Below are 22,091 nucleotides of genomic sequence, written 5' to 3' on the forward strand. Positions count from 1 at the left end.
TGGCGTTTCAAGTTTTCCTTCGTGAATTTTTAAGCTTAGCGTATTTCTTCTTCATGAAATTTTAAAGTTTTTTCATTTGTTGTGTAAATTATATTTAGGGAATTTAGCCCCAAATTTAAATTTAACTACTCTTATTATGGGTACTTCTTTCCAGTTGAACATTGGGAAAATGTAGCTTATTCAGTATAAAGAGCAAATCAAATAAAAATGTACATTTTATATTACGATTGTATATAGAACATTTGGAAAATGTAGCTTATTCGGTATAAATAACAAATCAAATTAAAATGCACGTTCTATATAATGATTGTGAAACCGATAACGTCATATAGAAGTGAATGTACACTAGCTTAAAGAAGTTCATAGACATCTAATCATAAAGATTAAAGATGATCATATTAGACATCTAACCATAAAAATTAAAGATAATCATATCAGACATAAGTGCAAGTAGATAAATGCTGAAAAGGTTTAACTCCTGTTCAACACAAACCGATGTACTAGTCGGTGAAGTACTATTATAGTCTATTTGGCCAAGTTTCTCCAAGGTTAAAAGTATATTTTTTTCAAAAAAATGATGTTTTTTCAAAGTTAGTGTCTGACCAAATTTTTAGAAGGAAAAAAAAAGTGTTGTTGAGTAGAAACAGTATTGGAAAAGCAAAAAAATGTATTTTTTCTCCAGAAACATTCTTTTGAAAAGCACTTTCGAAAAAAATATACTTAAAAATACTTTTTTCAACTTGACCAAACATTAATTGTTGCTCATAACTATTTTTCAAATTAATTAGTCGCTTCTCAACAAAAATACTTTTGAGAAAAAATACTTTTCAAAATAAGCTGATTTAATTACGATTGATTTGTCAAAACATAATGAAGTAGACCTACAATTACATGGACGAAAGTTGTCTTAAAATGCCTACAATCTTTCAAAATCTACGCAAATTAAACAAATATAACATAACAAAATGGAAGTAAGGGAACCACCAAGATTAAAACTTAGTCATCATCAGTAACGAAAGTATAAAACTGCAAATATCATTGAAAGTTTCTAAACCACCACTAGTTTTTCCTTCCAGAAATCTATCATTGAAAAGAATCTACATCCAGAAATTGATTAAGACGCATTTAAAATACACCTCAAGTATCTTGCTGCTTGCGTCATTGTATCATGGTTGGTGCTCACTTGTGCAATATACTCTTCTGTGCTAGCTTTGGTTTCTTATGTGATCGGTTCTGCCACAAGATCCAACATCCACAAAAAAGTAGTCAGTTAATGCTCTTTTTGATAATTAGAAGTCAGTCAATGCCAGGTAACAAAGGGGAGCCTTAGCATAACTGGTAAAGTTGCAACCATGTGACCATGAGGTCACGGGATCGAGCCGTGGAAACAACCTCTTGCAGAAATGCAAGGTAAGGTTGCGTACAATAGACCCTTGTCGTCCGGCCCTTCCCCGGACCCCGCTCATAACGGGAGCCTAGTGCACCGGGCTGCCCTTTTTTTAATGCCAAGTATCAAGATGTAATATCATATAAGTAACCCTCACCTCATTAGGCATCTGGGTATAATATTATCATTACCAATTCAATAACTAAAGCAACTGCCACTTCAGACATTCATCTACTCCCCACTTTGCAAACTCCACAAAAACCAGAATGCCTAAATCTCATACAAGTTTGTTGATGTTGTCCTTTTCTTTACTTTTGAAACTGAATGTTGTCCTTTTTCCTTACTATTTTTTCTTTTCCTAAACTGACTTCAAAAAGCAGTCCTAAATGTTGTTTCCAGCAGAGTACTGTTACTTGTTTCCTTCACTATTCCTTCCTTTTCGTATAGTGAAGATAGGGGAGGGGAAGTACAGATTCAAATAGAAAAACCAGGGGCATAATAAAGTGCACTCTTTCTGTCAACGCTAAACATTTGATGTGAAGACATCAAAGAAGGGGGGGCCAAAGAAACCTACACATGCCATCAACCAAACAGTGTATCAAGGAAAATACTAGATCCAGCTGAAGACTACCATCCATACCATTTATGAGTGATGGTGTTCAAAAAGGTAAAAGCTGATTATCTAACTGTGACAGACCCAGTTTATCAAGTTATGTCATCACTTAATATATTGATTATGCTGGTTCCCACAAGCACGATAAGAGATTACACATTCAAATATTGATTTAACAGATAACTTACCATTCATTTCTTTAAATGCTGCAGCAAGGTCTAATGGGTTGGAAAAACTCACAAATCCATATCCCTTGGTCTTACCAGTCCGCTTGTTTCTCACAACCCGTCAACATGCATTATAGAAACCTTTGGTTATTGAACCTTATAAGCTACAGCATACAATTATACAACAAAGTTCGGAGAGAGCAAGGCGAATATAAGATACTTTTTTACTTCTATTCAATGTTTGAGGTCAAGGCAGAAAGAATGAAGTTAGTAATAACATCAGCACGATGGATCTTGAAATACAAGCTACACTTCTTTATAACGCATAACTACTGCACTTTAGGGCAATAAACAAATTACAATAGACTATGTGTATCGCCACCACTCCTATCTTCTCAATTAGATGCCATCAATGTAGAATCTTCTCAATTAGACTATGTCCAGGGAATAAGTAAGGTATCACCACCACTAATATCTCCTCAATTAGATGCCACCAATCTAGTATCTCCTCAATTAGATGCTCACTGGAAATATCTCATATCATCAACCTTTTTATTGGCTTGTGTTCTTCTGTTTACGCAAATACAAACAGGCACGTACAGAACTAAGTCAGCATGCATGTCTGAAATGAACCCCACCAAAAAGAAAAGGGAAAAGAACACACACATACGCACACAAATATACAACCTGAGGATTACAATTTGTGGTCCCACTATGATACTACTAATATGTTCTCTTTATTTTCAATTTTTGAAAGTTACTGAACTCCAATTTTAAAGCAGTAAAAAGTGAAGAGAAGTCTCTCTCAAAACTAGATGCATGCATACCACTATGGATGTACCCAAACTATGAATAGATGTTGATGCATTTAGAAGGAAATTCAGATTTCTGAAGATTCATGAATATTCAGGATGCAGAAATATGACATAAAAAATACAGAAAAGAATTAAACTTCTAGGTGACAAAAATCTCTCCCTTCATGACTAGAAATACTAGTGCTCATGTATACCAATCAAAAACATAAAAATGTAAAATTATTGGAAAACATAAACGAACTAACAGAACATACCTTAGCCATGTTAAAGGTTGGAAACCTTGAAAAGGCTTTTGAAAGGACATCATCATTCACCTCATTCCCAAGATTACCACAGAATAGACGATAATCATCTGTGACACCATCCAAACAGGAAACTTAGTTATTCCACTATACTAGGATTTGCACCAATTCTAAAAGCAAAAGGCACAAGAAACCATGGGAAAACAGGTACATCCATACAAAAGGAAGTGACTAGACAACCACCAGCAAAAGATAATTGGGTGAGAAAATTATATCACTTGCAAGACCTCAATCCATGAAAGTGGACCAATAAAGCATACTATTCAAACATGTAAGATCAGATAGATTACTTTGCAGGTTTGTCTCCTGCACATTCTTTTCTCTAAATACACTCCTAAATTGCTTTATAATGCAACACTGGGTACACAATGTCAAAATATTAAGCCTGCTTCACTCCCCTCTATTCTAGCATCAAGACAATCACTAGCTATCATCATCGCGTCTGTCTTCCTCAAATGAAGGCATTCCCATTGCCTGAAAACATAGCCTAAGATTTACTTAAACCTTTCTCTTAGAGTTTTGCAATAATTTTAAGCACTTTACACTAGGCTAACAGATCTGAAGTCTTTGACTTCTGCCCAAAATTCTAGACTGTAAAATTTTTGGGTCGCTTTGAACCAAATTCACAATGTCAAAACCCTCCAGCACAAGGTACTATCCAGTTCAATTGATGCCTAAAACTATTACAGAGAACCAGGGTAATCCCCACAAAAAGCCAGATGCATAAATAAACAGATTTGAATAACATGAGGCACAGCCAGTCAAGGAAAAAAAAGAGGAAATTAGGCTTACTCTCTTGTCACTCTGCCAAAGTAGGATCTTCCCAACTTTGTCCTGCTGCCTTACGAGGTACAGCTTTCTTCTTGGCCTCAGCTTTGTGTTCCATTTCGCTGCTCGCAAGTGCAGCTTTCAAGTTTTCAAGTGCTTCAGGTGTGATTCGCATCTGAGCCTGTCTGCAAGAATTACGTACATTACAAACATGACAAATACAGTAATACACCTTTTTCTCATATTAAGCTCGTTGGCTTTGTTGCGGAAGCCAAATGTATATAGTGTGAATAAGTCACAACTACTATACCAAAAATTATGACAGCCACCAAATAATAAATAAGACAATAAAGCAACAATAAAGGGAACACCAGAATTTACGAGGTTCGGCTAATTTTGCCTACTCCTCGGACACAACCAATATTTTATTTCACTCCAAAAATACAAGTGAAATAATACTAAAGAGAGAAGATACAAATGCCTTAAACAGATGAGAAGGCAAATGAGAGGTGTGTTTAAATCCTAAACATTAAGCCTTCTTTTATAGGGGGAAAATCCCCCCAACTTTTGTTTTCCCACCGATGTGGGACAAACATTTTGCCAATTTCAACAAATCTCCACCTTGGCAAAATTCCACATCTTCAATTTTCTCTCAATAACAAATTTTGGTTGTGTCTTCATCTTCAATCTTCAGTGTTCAACAATGTTGATCAAATCCAAACAATGTTGAAACTTGATCGCAGTCACCACCTTTGTCAGCATATCAGCAGGATTCTCCGTAGTATGAATTTTCTTCACTGTGACTCCACCTTCTTCTATGATTTCTCGTACGAAATGATACCGAACATCAATGTGCTTCGTCCTTGCATGATACACTTGGTTTTTCGCTAATTGAATAGCACTTTGACTATCACAAAAAATTGTGATACCTTTTTGTTCAACACCAAGCTCCTTTAGCAATCCTTGAAGCCAAATTGCCTCTTTCACAGCCTCTGTAATAGTCATGTACTCTGCCTCTGTTGTAGACAAAGCAACTGTTGACTGCAAAGTAGACTTCCAACTAACTGGTGCCTTTGCAAAAGTAAACACATAACCAGTAGTTGATCGTCGTTTGTCCAGATCACCCGCAAAATCTGAGTCACAATATCCAACTACAGACTGATTGTCTTCCTGCTCAAAAACTAACCCGACATCTACAGTATTATGAATATACCGTAGAATCCACTTCACAGCTTGTCAATGCTCCTTCCCTGGATTGTGCATATATCTGCTAATAACTCCAACAACTTGTGAAATGTCAGGCCTTGTGCAAACCATTGCATACATCAAGCTACCAACAACATTTGCGTATGGTACCTTTGACATATACTCTCGTTCAGCTTCATCCATTGGCGACATATTAGTACTTAGCTTAAAATGGGGAGCAAGTGGAGTACTAACTGGCTTAGTCTTGTCATCTATGCCAAAACGTTGTAGTACTCTTTTCAAATATTCTTTCTGAGATAAACAGAGTTTCTTTGAACGTCTATCTCTTATTATCTCCATGCCAAGAATTTTCTTTGCCTCACCCAAATCCTTCATCTCGAACTCCTTCTTCAGTTGAATTTTCAACTTATCAATTTCTTCCGAATTCTTGGAAGCTATCAACATATCATCAACATATAGGAGAAGATATACAAAGGAACCATCTTTAAGCTTGTGCAAATACACACAATGATCGTATTTGCTTCTCTTGTACCCTTGCCGCAACATAAACTCGTCAAATCGCTTGTACCATTGTCTAGAAGATTGTTTCAATCCGTACAACGATTTTTCAAGTTTGCACACCATATTTTCTTTTCCAGCAACTTTGAATCCTTCTGGCTGAGTCATGTAGATTTCCTCCTCCAAGTTTCCATGTAAAAACGCAGTTTTTACATCCATCTGAACTAGTTCCAAATCCAATTGTGCTACCAAAGCCAACATAATTCTAATGGAGGAATGTTTTACAACTGGAGAAAATACTTCATTGTAATCAATTCCCTCCTTTTGAGCATATCCTTTGGCCACCAATCTTGCTTTGTAGCGAACATCTACTTGGTTAGGAAATCCTTCCTTCTTTGCAAATACCCATTTGCACCCAATTGCTTTCTTTCCCTTCGGGAGATTGGCCAATCTCCATGTATGATTCTGATGAAGGGACTGTATTTCATCATTCATGGCAATCCTCCACTTATCTTCTTCTGAACTTTGGACTGCGTCTTTATAAGTGGTAGGAACATCATCAGCTACAATTGAGGTTGCACAAGCAACTGTCTCTATGAGACGAACAGGTTTCGTTATTGTTCTTTTTGGCCTGCTGGTTGCTATTGATTCAAGTTGTTGTTGAGGTTCCTGAGTTGGAATCTCCTCTACTGGCTCTCCTTCCAGAGGGTAATCTTCATTTGTTTCCTCCTCTGCTTCTTGTGTAGGAAAAATAAATTTTCCCTCAAACTCCACCTGCTTAGAAGCACCTTTATTTTGTTTGGTATCTTCTGTTACCTTATTTACCATAGCAGATTCATCAAAGGTAACATCCCTGCTGAATATTACTTTCTTTGTCATAGGACACCATAAGCGATATCCTTTGACTCCAGAAGTAATTCCCATAAAAATAGCCTTCTTTGCCCTTGGATCCAATTTTGACTCCGTCACATGATAATATGCAGTTGAGCCAAACACGTGCAAAGAGTTATAATCTACAGCAGGTTTTCCATACCATTTTTCAAATGGTGTCTTGCCATCAATAGCAGCAGATGGTAGACGATTAATGAGGTGGCATGCATATGTAATTGCCTCAGCCCAAAATTCTTTGCCCAAGCCAGCATTGGACAACATACACCGTACCTTCTCCAGCAAGGTCCGGTTCATACGTTCTGCCACTCCATTCTGTTGTGGTGTATGTCTAACAGTGAAGTGTCGGACGATGCCATCATTTTCACAGACCTTATTGAAATGATCATTTTTGTATTCACCTCCATTGTCTGTGCGAATACACTTGATCCTCCTGCCTGTTTGATTTTCCACCATCGTCTTCCATTTGAGAAAAATTCCTAGCACTTCATCTTTGTTTTTCATTGTATACACCCACACTCTTCGAGAAAAATCATCAACAAAGGTTACAAAATAGTGCTTCCCACCCAATGAAGGTGTTTTGGAAGGACCCCAAACATCAGAGTGTACATAATCCAAAATGCCTTTAGTATTATGGATCGCTGTACCAAATTTAACCCTTGTCTGTTTCCCTTTGACACAATGCTCACAAAACTCCAAGTTGCAAGCCTTGACTCCTTTTAACAATCCTTGATCTGATAGAGTTTTCAAGGATTTTCCTCCAGCATGTCCCAAGCGCATGTGCCATAGCTTGGTTGCTTCTGCCTCTTTGTCGTCACTGGATGTCACTGTCACTGTCCCAATAACTGTACTGCCACGATAGCGGTACATATTATTATTCTTCCGATTAGCCTTCATTACCACTAGTGCACCGGAGCATACTCTCATCACTCCATTTTCTGCAATGATTTTGAACCCTTTTGATTCTAGGGCTCCCACAGAGATGAGATTCTTCTTCAAATCCGGTACATATCGAACATCTGTTAATGTTCTGATCATTCCATCATGGTTCCTTAATCGTATTGAACCAATGCCATATGAGGTAAGAGGGCTGTTATCCGCTGTGTGGACGACTCCATATTCTCCTTCTTGAAATTCCACGAACCAGTCCCTGTTGGGACACATATGATAGCTACAAGCCGAGTCCATCAACCATATGTCTGATGATGTTGATGACTCTGTTGTAACTAATGAGAAGTCTGAATCATCACAATCAGCTACATTTGAATCCATAATGGCCTTTCCATTGTTATGTTTGGCCTTATTCTTCAACTTCGGACAGTCTTTCTTCCAGTGCCCTTTTTCTCGACAAAAAGCACATTCATCTTTGCCTGGGTCTGGATCTTGACTTGGATCTTCCCTTCTTTGTCCTCGTTTGATTTTGAGGACGACCCCTCACAAATAGTGCTTCTCCTTCTCCGCCCTTCTGTTTTTCTCGCTTTCTTTGTTCATAGCTGTACAAAGCCGAACAAACTTCTCTGAGAGAAACTTCGTCATTTCCATGGAGTAGAGTAGTTTCAAGGTGCTCGTACTCATCAGGAAGTGACGCCAACAACATTAAGGCCAAGTCACCATCATCATAAGTTGTATCCATATTTTGCAAATCTGTGACCAACTTATTGAAACTGGTGATATGTTCATTCATCGTGGTACCAGGAACATAGGTGAAGTGAAACAGTCTCTTCTTCATGTACAATTTATTTTGACTGTTTTTCTTCAAAAATTTATCCTCCAGTGCTTTCCATAATTTACTTGCAGAAGTTTCCTTTGTGTATGGATATTTCTGCTCTCTAGCAAGGTAGGATCGAATGGTACCGCAAGCAACACGGTTGATAATTCTCCAATCTTCTTCTCCAATAACATCTGGTTTCTTTTCTTCAATGGCCAGATCTAGCCCTTGTTGAAAAAGGACATCTAGAACCTCGCCTTGCCACATCCCAAAATGTCCGGACCCGTCAAATATTTCTACCGCAAATTTCGCATTTGACACAATTCTTGTCATAAGCGAAGATGCCAATGATGACGTATTGTTGACACTTGATGTAGATTCTTCTTGTTTATTGTCTCCCATCTTTGACACAAATATTATTTAATAGCTGACGACACAAATCAAGATTATTTCCTTTCTGGTGTGGAAGATCAGACTAAGCTGCAACCACAGAGCATACTCAGACAGAACCTTGACTCAGTTACCAAGATAAATCTTTTCTGATGTGGAAGATCAGACTATGCTGCAACCACAGAGCATACTTAGACAGTACCTTGGCTCTGATACCAATTGTTGCGGAAGCCAAATGTATATAGTGTGAATAAGTCACAACTACTATACCAAAAATTATGACAGCCACCAAATAATAAATAAGACAATAAAGCAACAATAAAGGGAACACCAGAATTTACGAGGTTCGGCTAATTTTGCCTACTCCTCGGACACAACCAATATTTTATTTCACTCCAAAAATACAAGTGAAATAATACTAAAGAGAGAAGATACAAATGCCTTAAACAGATGAGAAGGCAAATGAGAGGTGTGTTTCAATCCTAAACATTAGGCCTTCTTTTATAGGGGAAAAATCCCCCCCAAACTTAACTCCCAACCAATGTGGGACTTTGGCATTTTGCCAAACTTCAACAAATCTCCACCTTGGCAAAATTCCACATTTTCAATTCTCTCTCAATAACAAATTTTGGTTGTGTCTTCATCTTCAATCTTCAGTGTTCAACAATGTTGATCAAATCCAAACAATGTTGAAACTTGACCGCAGTCACCACCTTTGTCAGCATATCAGCAGGATTCTCTGTAGTATGAATTTTCTTCACCGTGACTCCACCTTCTTCTATGATTTCTCGTACGAAATGATACCGAACATCAATGTGCTTCGTCCTTGCATGATAAACTTGGTTCTTCGCTAATTGAATAGCACTTTGACTATCACAAAAAATTGTGATACCTTTTTGTTCAACACCAAGCTCCTTTAGCAATCCTTGAAGCCAAATTGCCTCTTTCACAGCATCTGTAATAGCCATGTACTCTGCCTCTGTTGTAGACAAAGCAACTGTTGACTGCAAAGTAGACTTCCAACTAACTGGTGCCTTTGCAAAAGTAAACACATAACCAGTAGTTGATCTTCGTTTGTCCATATCACCCGCAAAATCTGAGTCACAATATCCAACTACATTGTGTGAGGAGGAGTGCCTCTAACTAAATCAAAATGTAAGGATTGACAATCAATTGCAACTTCCACCATCGTTAAAACATACAAAGACGAAGTTTTTATATAAAAACTTATTATTTTTTCATTTTTCTTTCCTTTTCTTTTTGCAATTAATATTTGCTGAGGATTTGAAATGCTTACTTTTTGAAACTGAGGCAAAGTGTAAACCCGGGAATAGGACCAGGAGCAGGACAGACAGAAGGACAGGGAAGTTGAACGGGCGGAGGAGCAGCGCCTATGTAGGGCTGAGGAGGAGGTTGTTGTTGGAGATGAAACGGTGTCGAAAAGTATGTGCCGTTTGAGTAAGCTTTCTGCGACGACGTTGAAATAGCTCCCGCCGACATTGAAGGCACCGTCAACATTGCAACTCTGGTGAATTAGGAATTTTTTTTTTTTTGGGGGGGGGGGGGGGGGTTGCAGAAGTTTGGGGAATTATTGTAATGTGATTTCTTTTTCTAAAAAGAGAAGAGATTGGAGGATGTGAAAAAAGAAATCACGAAATATGTAAGTATTGGTTGAAACTTGAAAATATGAAAACGGTGCACTGGAGAAATGGGCTAAAGCCCAGTGGAAAACGAGCATTCTGATTAATGGACCGAATGAGTAAAACTATTGATGGACACGTGGAAATGATGTCGTGTAATCGCTCATAGCACCTCTATCTGAAAGAGATCATCAAAGAACTCTGCTGCCAAAACCAGTAACTGTACACTTACATAAAAGAACATACTAGTAATATTCAAATTTGACTTGACTCAAAAGTCAAACCACTTAAAAACAGGGGAAAAGATGAGTATCAGCTACAGAACTCATAGGGAAGAGAAAAAGAAATGAAATCACATATTTTGTTATAAATATATTATATTATGGATATTCATTTAGTACTCCGTTGTAAATAAGCTTCCTGAAGAAGCTTATCCATATGGGACTCCACCGTAAATATGTTTATCTATTTAGTACTATATTGGAAATAAGCTTCCTGAAGAAGCTTATCACTTCGGTACCCGGTTATGGATAAACATTACCCCCAGTAGAAGTTTATCCATATCGGGTATAATAAGCTTATCTTTTCAGTACCCAGTTATGGATAAACATTACCCCCGGTAGAAGATTATCCATACCGGGTATAATAAGCTTATCCATTCAGTACTCTGTTATGGATAAATATTGCTCTCAGTAGAAGATTATCCATGTCTGGTACAGCAGCAGCTTACACAGCAGCTTGTAGCAGCTTACACAGCAGCTTATAGTAGCTTACACTGCAGCTTGTAGTAGCAGCTTCCTTTCTTCTATAAATAGAAGAGATTTCAGTTCATTATGTACATCAGTTTGAATTCGAATAATATATCAGTTTCTCTCTATACTTGTCTTTACTTTATAGTCTTTGTTTCATAACACGTTATCAACACGAAGCTCTACCATCTCGAGCAATTATTTTGAAAGTATCTGAGGTAAGAACTTTGTTTTCCTAAATAATGTCAAATCTTTCTAAACTTGAATTTGTAGCCCTGGATATATCGGGCAAAAGCTACATGTCTTGGGTGCTTGATGCTGAAATTCATCTTGATGCGATGGGTCTGGCAGACACCATCAAAGACAAAAATCAGGCATCAAACCAAGACCGTGCCAAAGCAATGATATTCCTACGCCATCACCTTGATGAGGGCCTGAAAATGGAATATCTTACTGTTAAAGATCCAGTCATACTGTGGAATAATTTGAAAGATAGATATGACCACCTGAAGATGGTCGTTCTTCCACAGGCACGATATGATTGGACTCATCTAAGGCTACAAGATTTTAAATCTATCAGTGAGTATAATTCTGCTATGTTCAGAATTATTTCCCAATTGAAGTTATGTGGTGATAATATTACTGATCATGATATGTTGGAGAAAACTTTCACCACTTTTCATGCCTCGAATATGCTCCTGCAGCAGCAATATCGAGAGATGGGATTTAAAAAGTATTCTGAACTTATCTCACATCTTCTTATAGCAGAGCAACATAATGGGCTATTAATGAAAAATCATGAAAGCCGACCTATTGGTTCTTGTCCATTCCCTGAAGTGAATGAGACGAACTTCCACCAAGCTAAACGTGGAAGAGGTCGTGGCCCCAGTCGTGGTCATGGCCGTGGTCGGGGAAGAAACCCCAATCATGGTAATAATAATGCACCAAAGAAGCCTCCTCACCACCAGCAGTGGAAAAGGAAGGAACAAAAGCATGAAGCGGTGCAAGCGCCAAATGTAGAAAATGCATGCTATAGATGTGGAGGAAAAGGGCACTGGTCACGTACTTGTCGTACGCCAAAGCACCTGGTTGAGCTTTATCAAGCCTCCCTGAAGAAGACAGAAGAAAAATGCTGAAGCAAATTTTATTTCTGAAGATAATTTAGACTTCATGCATTTGGATGTAGCTGATTACTTTGCACTCCCAGAAGGAGAAACAAGTCATGTAATCGGTGGTGAATCTGTAGAAATGTAAATATTTTAATTTTTGTTATTTGTAATAGATAGTATGGTTATGTAATTGTTGTACATAAAGAAAAATTATGATTTGATAATGATGTTTACTATAATATATCTTATTTATGTCATTTTAAAGAATATGGATAATATTATTAGATCAACTTAAACTCTAGCAGAGTTTGCAAGAAATATACAACCACCAGAAGTAGTTATATTTCATATATCTCATTGTAATTATATTTTGTTAACCACCAGAAGTGGTATATGTCTATGATCACCAGAAGTGATAATTTAGGCTTTCTATAGTTACAATTGAAGATAAGCTACATAAATATTCTCTATATTAAATGCACGCCTCGATTTGCTCCTGAAGTAGTAAATATTTTAAAAGAGGTTGAGGCATCACAATTTGATGTGATTAATGCGCATTCAGATAATTATGTTCGATTTCCTGAAGGATGAGAACTTTTGATAATATTAATCCATTCCCTGAAGTGAATGTGACAATACTAATAAGTCGGGTAAATATGAACGCGCTCTTGATGTGAATACATTACAATTCACCTCCAGAAGAGTTAATATAATTGAGAGAATATATACTCAATATTTCGTATTTTAAATTTGCTCCTGAAGAAGTAACACAGTTGAAATTGTCTCCTGAAGTGGAAAAATATTATGAAGAAGAGTTTTCGTGTGCTTAAACAATTGTTTTACATTATTTATTTGATTGTGATTTTCTCTCATGACACCAGCAGTGTCTGAGCAATATTTGATAGTACAAAATGTATCAATAACTCTTGAAGAGCTAAATGTTTGCCTAAAGAATACATGACACCAGTAGTGCCAGATAAATATTAGATTGTGGATAATAAATTAAGGCTCTCGAAGAGCTTATATACAAATATGTCATTCATAATATATGATTATGGTCAAAACATATGTTGTAGTAAATCTGAAGTTTACTAATACAAATGGCTATCATATTGAGACTACAAATGATTGGAAGATTGATAATCTTCATATTTTCACAATCATAGGGGGTAAAATAATATGTATGTGAGAAGTTACCTGCCTTATTCTTTAATTTGTACTATATCATGTATCACAGTAAACCAGAAGTTTACTAAAGCAAAAGTTTATGTCATAGTAAACCAGAAGTTTACTAAGAGATAGCACATGACATGATAAACTTGAAGTTTTCATTTGCCATTTTTAAATGAGCTATTTGAGAATTCAGATAAGCATAAACTAAAGAACTAGAAGATTCTGCAAGAATTCTCATGTGTTGCTTGTTTTCATAATGAATTGATTATACCAGCTAAAGTTGGGACTAAGACCCCTGATTCTGAAATATATAAAAGGTGAATATGGGCCCGTTCACCTATCATGTGAACCACTTATAGGTGCATATATGAGATGGTTACATGTGTAATTATTGTCAACCTGCAGTTTGGCATTTGGAATTGCTTTTCTCGATTAAGAGCATAATTTTCAGATTATGAAATCAAGACAGTTCATCTTGATAATGCTGGTTTATATCCAAGCTGGTTTAGCATTGAATACCTCCTATTAATGTCTAAACCATTGCTTATGAGAACAAAGCTTCATGTGTTGGTCTAAGATTTTCTAAATTGCATATAGCAGCACTTGTATGCATCAGATCAACAATATATGATAAGTCCTCCCTTCACAATTGGTTTAGGATCAGAAACCAAATATTTTTACTATCTTTTGTTGCGTGGTATATGATTAATTTCTCTACCATAATACACAAAGATATGTTTCCCAAAGATGATTGGGGATATATGTTAGTTTTTCTAACATTTGGGGGATGGAATAAGTAGTTGAAAAATATGCTATATGAATCGAATTATCATGATCCTCACTTAGAAGATAATTCAAGTCGAATGTCAGAAGCATTTGCTGATCTAAAATTAAATATCATATTTCAGCTGCAAATGCTCCTATTAAAATTAAAGTCCCTGAAGGATAGAGTTTACTGTACGCATGAAGCGTGGTAGACCAATCGGTTCCAAAGGTAACAATCCTTGAAAAATAGTAGGAGCTAATGATCAAAATGATCATAATGAGGAGGAAATATGCTCTAGAAGAGCCCACGACATAACATTTCATGAAACTCCCGGAAAAGTTCAGGTACCTGAAAATAAAGAAAGTGATGAGATCTCCACAAGTTATGTCGCTTCGGAACTGACACAAAATGATCGTCGACGATACATTTAATACAATATAGTGCACAATATTGTAAACGATTGTGAGGATCGGACTAGCAGTCCAGACACTTGAAGATGTCGTACCATTTAGATACAAGTCTTAACCTATATGACTTATTTGGCTAAATCTATATGAAGATCCTTGAAGGATTGAAAATGCCCGAAGCATATAATTCAAAGTCTTGAGAAATGTACTCGATCAAATTATAAAGATCTTTGTACGGTTTAAAGCAATCTGGGCGCATGTGGTATAATCGCCTTAGTGAATATTTGCTGAAAGAAGGTTACATAAATGATGTTATTTGTCCATGTATTTTTATAAAGAAAATGGCATCAGAATTTGTTATACTTGCTGTTTATGTTGATGACATAAATCTTGTTGGAACTCCAGAAGAGCTTCAAAAGGCAATTGAATATCTTAAGAAAGAATTTGAGATGAAAGATCTTGGAAAGACAAAACTTTGTCTTGGTCTGCAAATTGAATATTTAGCAGATGGGATCTTTATCCATCAATCTGCCTATACAGAAAGGGTCTTAAAACGCTTTTACATGGACAAAGCGCACCCATTGAGTACACCAATGGTTGTTCGATCACTTGAAGTAAATAAGGATTTGTTCCGACCTCCAGAAGAGGACGAGGAACTCCTTGGTCCTGAAATACTCTATCTCGGTGTAGATGGTGCACTTATTTATCTTGCTAATGCTAACAAAAGTGGTGCAGATCATATTGGTAATGCAGGTTATTTATCCGATACCCATAAAGTTCGATTTCAAACCGGCAAGCAGGGAATGCATATGATTGAGATCAGTGATTCATTCGAGAAACATGTGGGTTGGAATGTGATAAAAGACCCACAATATTATACGGAGACAATGTTTCATGCATAGCACTATTAAAGGGAGGATTTATAAAAGGAGATAGAACGAAGCACATTTCACCAAAATTGTTCTACACACACGATCTTCAGAAAAGTGGTGACATTGATGTGCAACAAATCCGTTCAAGTAATAATCCAGCAGATTTATTCACTAAATCTTTGCCAACTTCAACTTTTGAGAAGATGGTATACAAGATTGGAATGCGGAGACTCAAATATTTGAAACAAGGTTTTCATCAGGGGGAGTAAAATACGCGATGCACTCTTTTTCCCTTACTAAGGTTTTTCCCATGGGGTTTTCCTTATAAGGTTTTTAATGAGGCACCTAGCAATGCGTCTTACTAAATATGTGTACTCTTTTTCCTTCACTGGGATTTTTTTTCCCACGTGGTTTTTCCTAGTAAGGTTTTAATGAGGCACATTATCTTTTAATGAACATCCAAGGGGGAGTGTTATAAATATATTATATTATGGATGTTCATTTAGTACTCCGTTGTAAATAAGCTTCCTGAAGAAGCTTATCCATATGGGACTCCACCGTAAATATGTTTATCTATTTAGTACTATATTGGAAATAAGCTTCCTGAAGAAGCTTATCACTTCGGTACCCGGTTATGGATAAACATTACCCCCAGTAGAAGTTTATCCATATCGGGTATAATAAGCTTATCTTTTCAGTACCCAGTTATGGATAAACATTATCCGCGGTAGAAGATTATCCATACCGGGTATAATAAGCTTATCTATTCAGTACTCCGTTATGGATAAATATTGCTCTCAGTAGAAGATTATTCATATCTGGTACAGCAGCAGCTTACACAGCAGATTGTAGCAGCTTACACAGCAGCTTGTAGTAGCAGCTTACACAATAGCTAGTAGCAGCTTACACTGCAGCTTGTAGTAGCAGCTTACACAGCAGCTTCCTTTCTTCTATAAATAGAAGAGATTTCAGTTCATTATGTACATCAGTTTGAATTCGAATAATATATCAGTTTCTCTCTATACTTGTCTTTACTTTATAGTCTTTGTTTCATAACACATTTAACTTAATCCTACATTGTACTTTCCTATGTAAATTGTATATGCAATCAAAAAGTGCTTTTGTCTCCCAAAAAGAAAACGGCAATTCAGCCCACTTTCTGTCCTTCATATTCATTACAGTTTTAAACAAATATGACGAATTCTCCCACGATTCTCCATTTTGTTGATACAAATATTTTTTGGACAGTACTTGTTATAATGTCTTGTTTAGTATAACCTACATCCTTAACCAAATCTTTGATTGATTGAATAAACCCCAATGTTTTTCTAATTTCCGCGAGGGTCTATCGGAGACAACCTCTCTGTCTTTATAGGGTAGGGGTAAGGCTGCGTACACACTACCCTTCCTAGACCCCACGTATGAGATTAAATTGGATTTGTTGTTGTTGCTTTTCCTAATTTTACTTTAGTGAACCAATACTAACCAATTTTATCTTTTTTCTTTCTAGTGCCAGTGGTGTCCAAGTCAGCTTGCCCGCTTCTGACTCAGCTAGGCATATGGGTAAAAGTCACCTAATATTTTAAATTAATTAATTAAACTATATTTTATCCAGCAACCAAATCACTAACATGAAAGTGAAATAGTCTGCGGTTCGTGCAAGCTGCGGGATGAGACACAACAACAACAAACCCAGTGTAATTTCACAAGTGGAGTCTGGAAAAGATAATGTATATGCAGACCTTACTCGTACCATGCAAAGGTAGAGAGGCGGTTTCGATAGACCCTGGCTCAAGGACGGGACACCATCGTCATAAAATTTAAAAAAACAAAACTGAATTTTGGGGAAAAACCATCAGCTATAGAAACCCAATAACTTAATACTTATTAAACGAAGAAACACTTAACTACTTAAATAGCATAAACTTTTTCAGCTTTTATTACAATTTTTGGCTAAAATTCAGTAGTAGTACCTCATATGCTATGCTAAACCATAAGCTTGTGGAAAAAAGAGAGGAAAAAGACAACCCCCACCCAGGAACTGGAACCTGTTGTTCCTTCTGTACTTGTAAATAATGATTCTGGAAATTAGAACGTTAGCTTATAAACGTAAATATAAATAAAACAGAAATTAATCGAGCCCACTGAATTCACAGTGTTTCCTTAAGAAATTTAATCCCCTCCTAGTACCCAATGTTATAGATTATTTCCTCCCAGGATAGAACGAATTACACACTGGTGTAGCGGTACTTCAAACCCCAGTGTTTCAGCGAACACAAAGTTCGGCAGCAAATCACACTTATGGATGCTTTGTTTGTAGTTAAAAACAATGCAGAATAAGGAGGACAACTCAGAAGTCGAATGGAAATTCTGAGAGGAAGGAATGCAAAGTATAGCCAATGTTGAATTCTTACTGAAGAGAATATCAGATTGCAATTCATTTTTCCAGTGTATACGCAGTGTATACAGAGTGTATATCCAGTATATGCAGAGTGTATATTAAGTGTATACAGAGTGTTTCAAGTGTTTTTTCCGATGTGTTCTTCTTTCTCTCCAACTTATGCTCTATTTATAGCAGTTATTTGAGAGAAATCCGCCCCTTCCATGGTGCAACAAGCACTAGATCATGGAGAAAGCACTTACATGGTGGTATATACACTTGCTTGGTGGGAGGAACACTTGCACCATTGTGGGAGGTGCACTAGGCTGCATTGTTGCTTAGTGTTGCAACACAATACACGGATTGGAAAACATCCGTTACAAACACGGATTATATCACGTTAATATTCACTATTAACAAATAAATTTGGTCCAAAAAATTAATCAATCGATCGATCATTTGACCAAATCCGAATCCAAATCCCATTTCCCATTCACTCTAATTTTAAGACTATTTCATCTTAAACAAAAACAACTCAACAATCCCCCACATGAATGGGGAATGGCTATATCACGGAAGTATGCATGAAAAACTTGTGTGATTTGCAAGCAAGAATTAATTGCATCTGGATAAGTAGGTTTCCCTTTGAACTTTCCGTAGTGAACTTATGTCGGATATACTCGGTCAATCGGTAGATTTGATATCTTTGAACCGTCGAACTTTAGTGTATACCTAGACAACCATAAGTCACACAATCAATCCCTTAACCGTCTTTGGTTCTCATTGTTGTGTTCGTTTCAGCCATGAACACTGCCTGGTTTCATAAGTGCGTAGAGAATTGGCCTTGCAAAATTCTCCTTGAAGCGGCTAACACTTCACACTTACATAGGTGATTCCTAAACGTGTCATCCCGTAGATACACTATTTGATATACCCTGTATCAAATTTAGAAATCATTAAAAAGCCTTAATGCTTTATCCTTGGTACTGAACATTGTCTCATCACGAGAATGGACTAAAACAAATTTTGTTGACAATGTTGAACCGTCATTAATGACTTTGTTTGATCTCCTTGAACCTAGATCTTGGGATCTCCAGTCTTCTAGGTAGAGTTACCGCCACAATGACTTGTTCTCGGCCATAGTCCCATTCCCCTCGATGATTTCTCAACTACCTCTCTAGTTAGGCCTTTTGTAAGTGGATCCGACACATTATCACTTAACTTTACATAGTCAATCGTGATAATTCCTCTAGAGAGAAGTTGCCTAATGGTTTTATGTCTTCGTCGTATATGACGAGATTTACCGTTATACATAACGCTCCCAGACCTTCCAATTGCTGCTTGGCTATCACAGTGTATGCATATTGGTGCCAACGGTTTGGGCCAAAATGGAATGTCTTCCAAGAAATTCCGGAGCCATTCAGCTTCTTCACCCGCTTTATCTAAGGCTATGAACTCAGCCTCCATTGTAGAGCGGGCAATACATGTTTGTTTGGACGACTTCCAAGATACCGCTCCTCCACCAATAGTGAATACATATCCACTTGTGGACTTCGAATCAGTTGAACCGGTGATCCAATTTGCATCACAATATCCTTCAATCACCGCAGGATATTTACTGTAGTGCAAATCAAAGTTTTGGGTATGTTCTAAGTATCCCAAAACTCGTTTCATTGCCATCCAGTGAGATTGGCCTGGATTGCTCGTGTATCGACTTAGTTTACTTATAGCACAAGCTATATCTGGTCGTGTACAATTCATGATGTACATTAAGCATCCCAACACACGAGCATAATCCAATTGTGATATGCTTTGGCCTTTATTCTTTGCTAGTGCAAGATTTACGTCAATTGGAGTCTTTGCAACTTTAAAGCCCAAGTGCTTGAATTTTTCAAGTACTGTCTTAATATAATGAGATTGTGACAATGCCAGACCTTGAGGAGTCTTTTGGATCTTAATCCCCAGAATTAAATCCGCAATTCCCAAGTCCTTCATATCAAACTTGCTAGTTAGCATACGCTTAGTAGCATTTATGTTGGCAATGTTATTACTCATTATCAGCATATCATCCACATATAGGCAAACAATGACTATGTGATTTGGAACATTTTTAATGTACACACATTTATCACATTCATTTATCTTAAAACCATTTGACAACATTGTTTGGTCAAATTTCGCATGCCATTGTTTGGGTGCTTGTTTTAGTCCGTAAAGGGACTTAACAAGTCTACATACCTTATTTTCTTTACCTGGAACCACAAACCCTTCAGGTTGTTCCATGTAAATTTCTTCCTCCAACTCTCCATTTAAGAAGGCCGTTTTAACATCCATTTGATGAATTTCAAGACCATACACTGCAGCTAATGCTACTAACATCCGTATGGACGTAATCCTTGTAACTGGGGAGTATGTATCAAAGTAGTCAAGACCTTCTCGTTGTCTATACCCTTTGACAACAAGTCTTGCCTTAAATTTATCAATAGTGCCATCATCTTTCATTTTTCTCTTAAAAATCCATTTAGAACCCAAAGGTTTATTTCCAGGAGGAAGATCAACCAATTCCCATGTATGGTTGTTCAATATGGATTCTATTTCACTATTGACTGCCTCTTTCCAGAACAATGATTCCGAAGAAGACATAGCTTCTTTAAATGTTCGAGGCTCATTTTCCAATAAGAAAGTCACAAAATCTGGTCCAAACGAAGTAGACGTTCTTTGACGTTTACTACATCTTGGATCCCCCTGATTAAAATGTATTTTCTTTTGTTTCTTCCCGAGGTCGTTTAGATCCTTCACCAATCGACTCGTATTCTTTTTTATACGGATATATATTTTCAAAGAACTCAGCATTATCTGATTCTATAACCGTATTATTATGAATGTCGGGATTTTCTGATTTATGAACCAGAAATCGATATGCTTTACTATTAGTTGCATATCCTATGAAAACACAATCAACTGTTTTCGGTCCTATTTTTACCCTTTTGGGTTTAGGAACTTGCACCTTTGCCAAACACCCCCACACTTTAAAATAATTCAAGTTGGGCTTCCTTCCTTTCCATTTTTCATATGGAATGGATTGTGTTTTACTATGGGGTACTCGATTTAGTATTCGGTTGGCCGTAAAAACGGCTTCCCCCCACAAGTTCTGTGGCAAACAAGAACTTATCAACAATGCGTTCATCATCTCCTTTAATGAACGATTCTTTCTTTCCGCAATCCCATTGGATTGGGGCGTGTAAGGGGCTGTTGTTTGATGAATAATTCCATATTCTAAACATATTTGTTCAAAAGGAGATTCATATTCACCACCCCTATCACTTCTTATCATTTTGATTTTCTTGTTAAGTTGCGTTTCAACTTCATTTTTGTATTGCTTGAATGCGTCTATTGCTTCATCTTTACTATTAAGTAAGTAAACATAGCAATATCGAGTACTATCGTCAATAAAAGTTATGAAATACTTCTTTCCACCGCGAGATGGTATTGACTTCATGTCACAAATATCTGTGTGAATTAAGTCTAAAGGATTTGAATTCCTTTCAACCGACTTATAAGGATGTTTAACATACTTAGATTCCACACATATTTGACATTTTGATTTTTCGCATTCAAACTTAGGCAATACTTCCAAGTTTATCATTTTTCGCAAGGTTTTATAATTGACATGACCTAAACGTACATGCCATAAATCATTTGACTCAAGTAAGTAAGAAGAAGCTGAAGTTTTATTATTAGTTTCAACAACTATTACATTCAGCTTGAAAAGGCCCTCAGTAAGGTAACCTTTTCCTACAAACATTTCATTCTTACTAATCACTACCTTGTCAGATACAAAAACGCACTTGAAACCGTGCTTTACAAGAAGTCCAGTAGAGACTAAGTTCTTCCTAATCTCGGGAACATGAAGGACGTTGTTCAAAGTCATGACCTTGCCAGAAGTCATCTTGAGAAATATCTTACCGTATCCTTCAATTTTTGCTGTAGCAGCATTTCCCATAGAGAGCGTCTCTTCGGGTCCAGCAGAAGCATATGTAGAAAATGCTTCCCTCACAGCACAAACATGGCGAGTGGCTCCAGAATCAATCCACCACTCCTTTGGGTTTCCTACCAGGTTGCATTCAGAAAGCATGGCGCACAAGTCATCAACATCATCATGCTTTTCTACCATGTTTGCTTGACCCCTTTGCTTGTCTTTCTTCCGAGCACGACACTCCGTAGATTTGTGTCCGGTTTTCCCACAGTTGTAG

The 22,091-nt window shown here is 37.0% G+C and overlaps 1 protein-coding gene across 1 annotated transcript; it reads right to left on the reverse strand.

The window, feature by feature from the left end:
* Positions 1-972: 972 nt before the first annotated feature.
* On the reverse strand, positions 973-10,319 carry LOC104218632 (uncharacterized). The gene is given in 5 exon segments (XM_070171760.1): positions 973-1,233; positions 2,189-2,737; positions 3,237-3,334; positions 4,077-4,237; positions 10,040-10,319. Coding segments are annotated over 4 exon segments (498 nt in total). The 5' UTR covers positions 10,261-10,319; the 3' UTR covers positions 973-1,233; positions 2,189-2,719.
* Positions 10,320-22,091: the final 11,772 nt, after the last annotated feature.

The sequence above is a fragment of the Nicotiana sylvestris genome, chromosome 4 (genome assembly GCF_000393655.2).
Source record: "Nicotiana sylvestris chromosome 4, ASM39365v2, whole genome shotgun sequence".
NCBI classification, from domain to species: domain Eukaryota; kingdom Viridiplantae; phylum Streptophyta; class Magnoliopsida; order Solanales; family Solanaceae; genus Nicotiana; species Nicotiana sylvestris.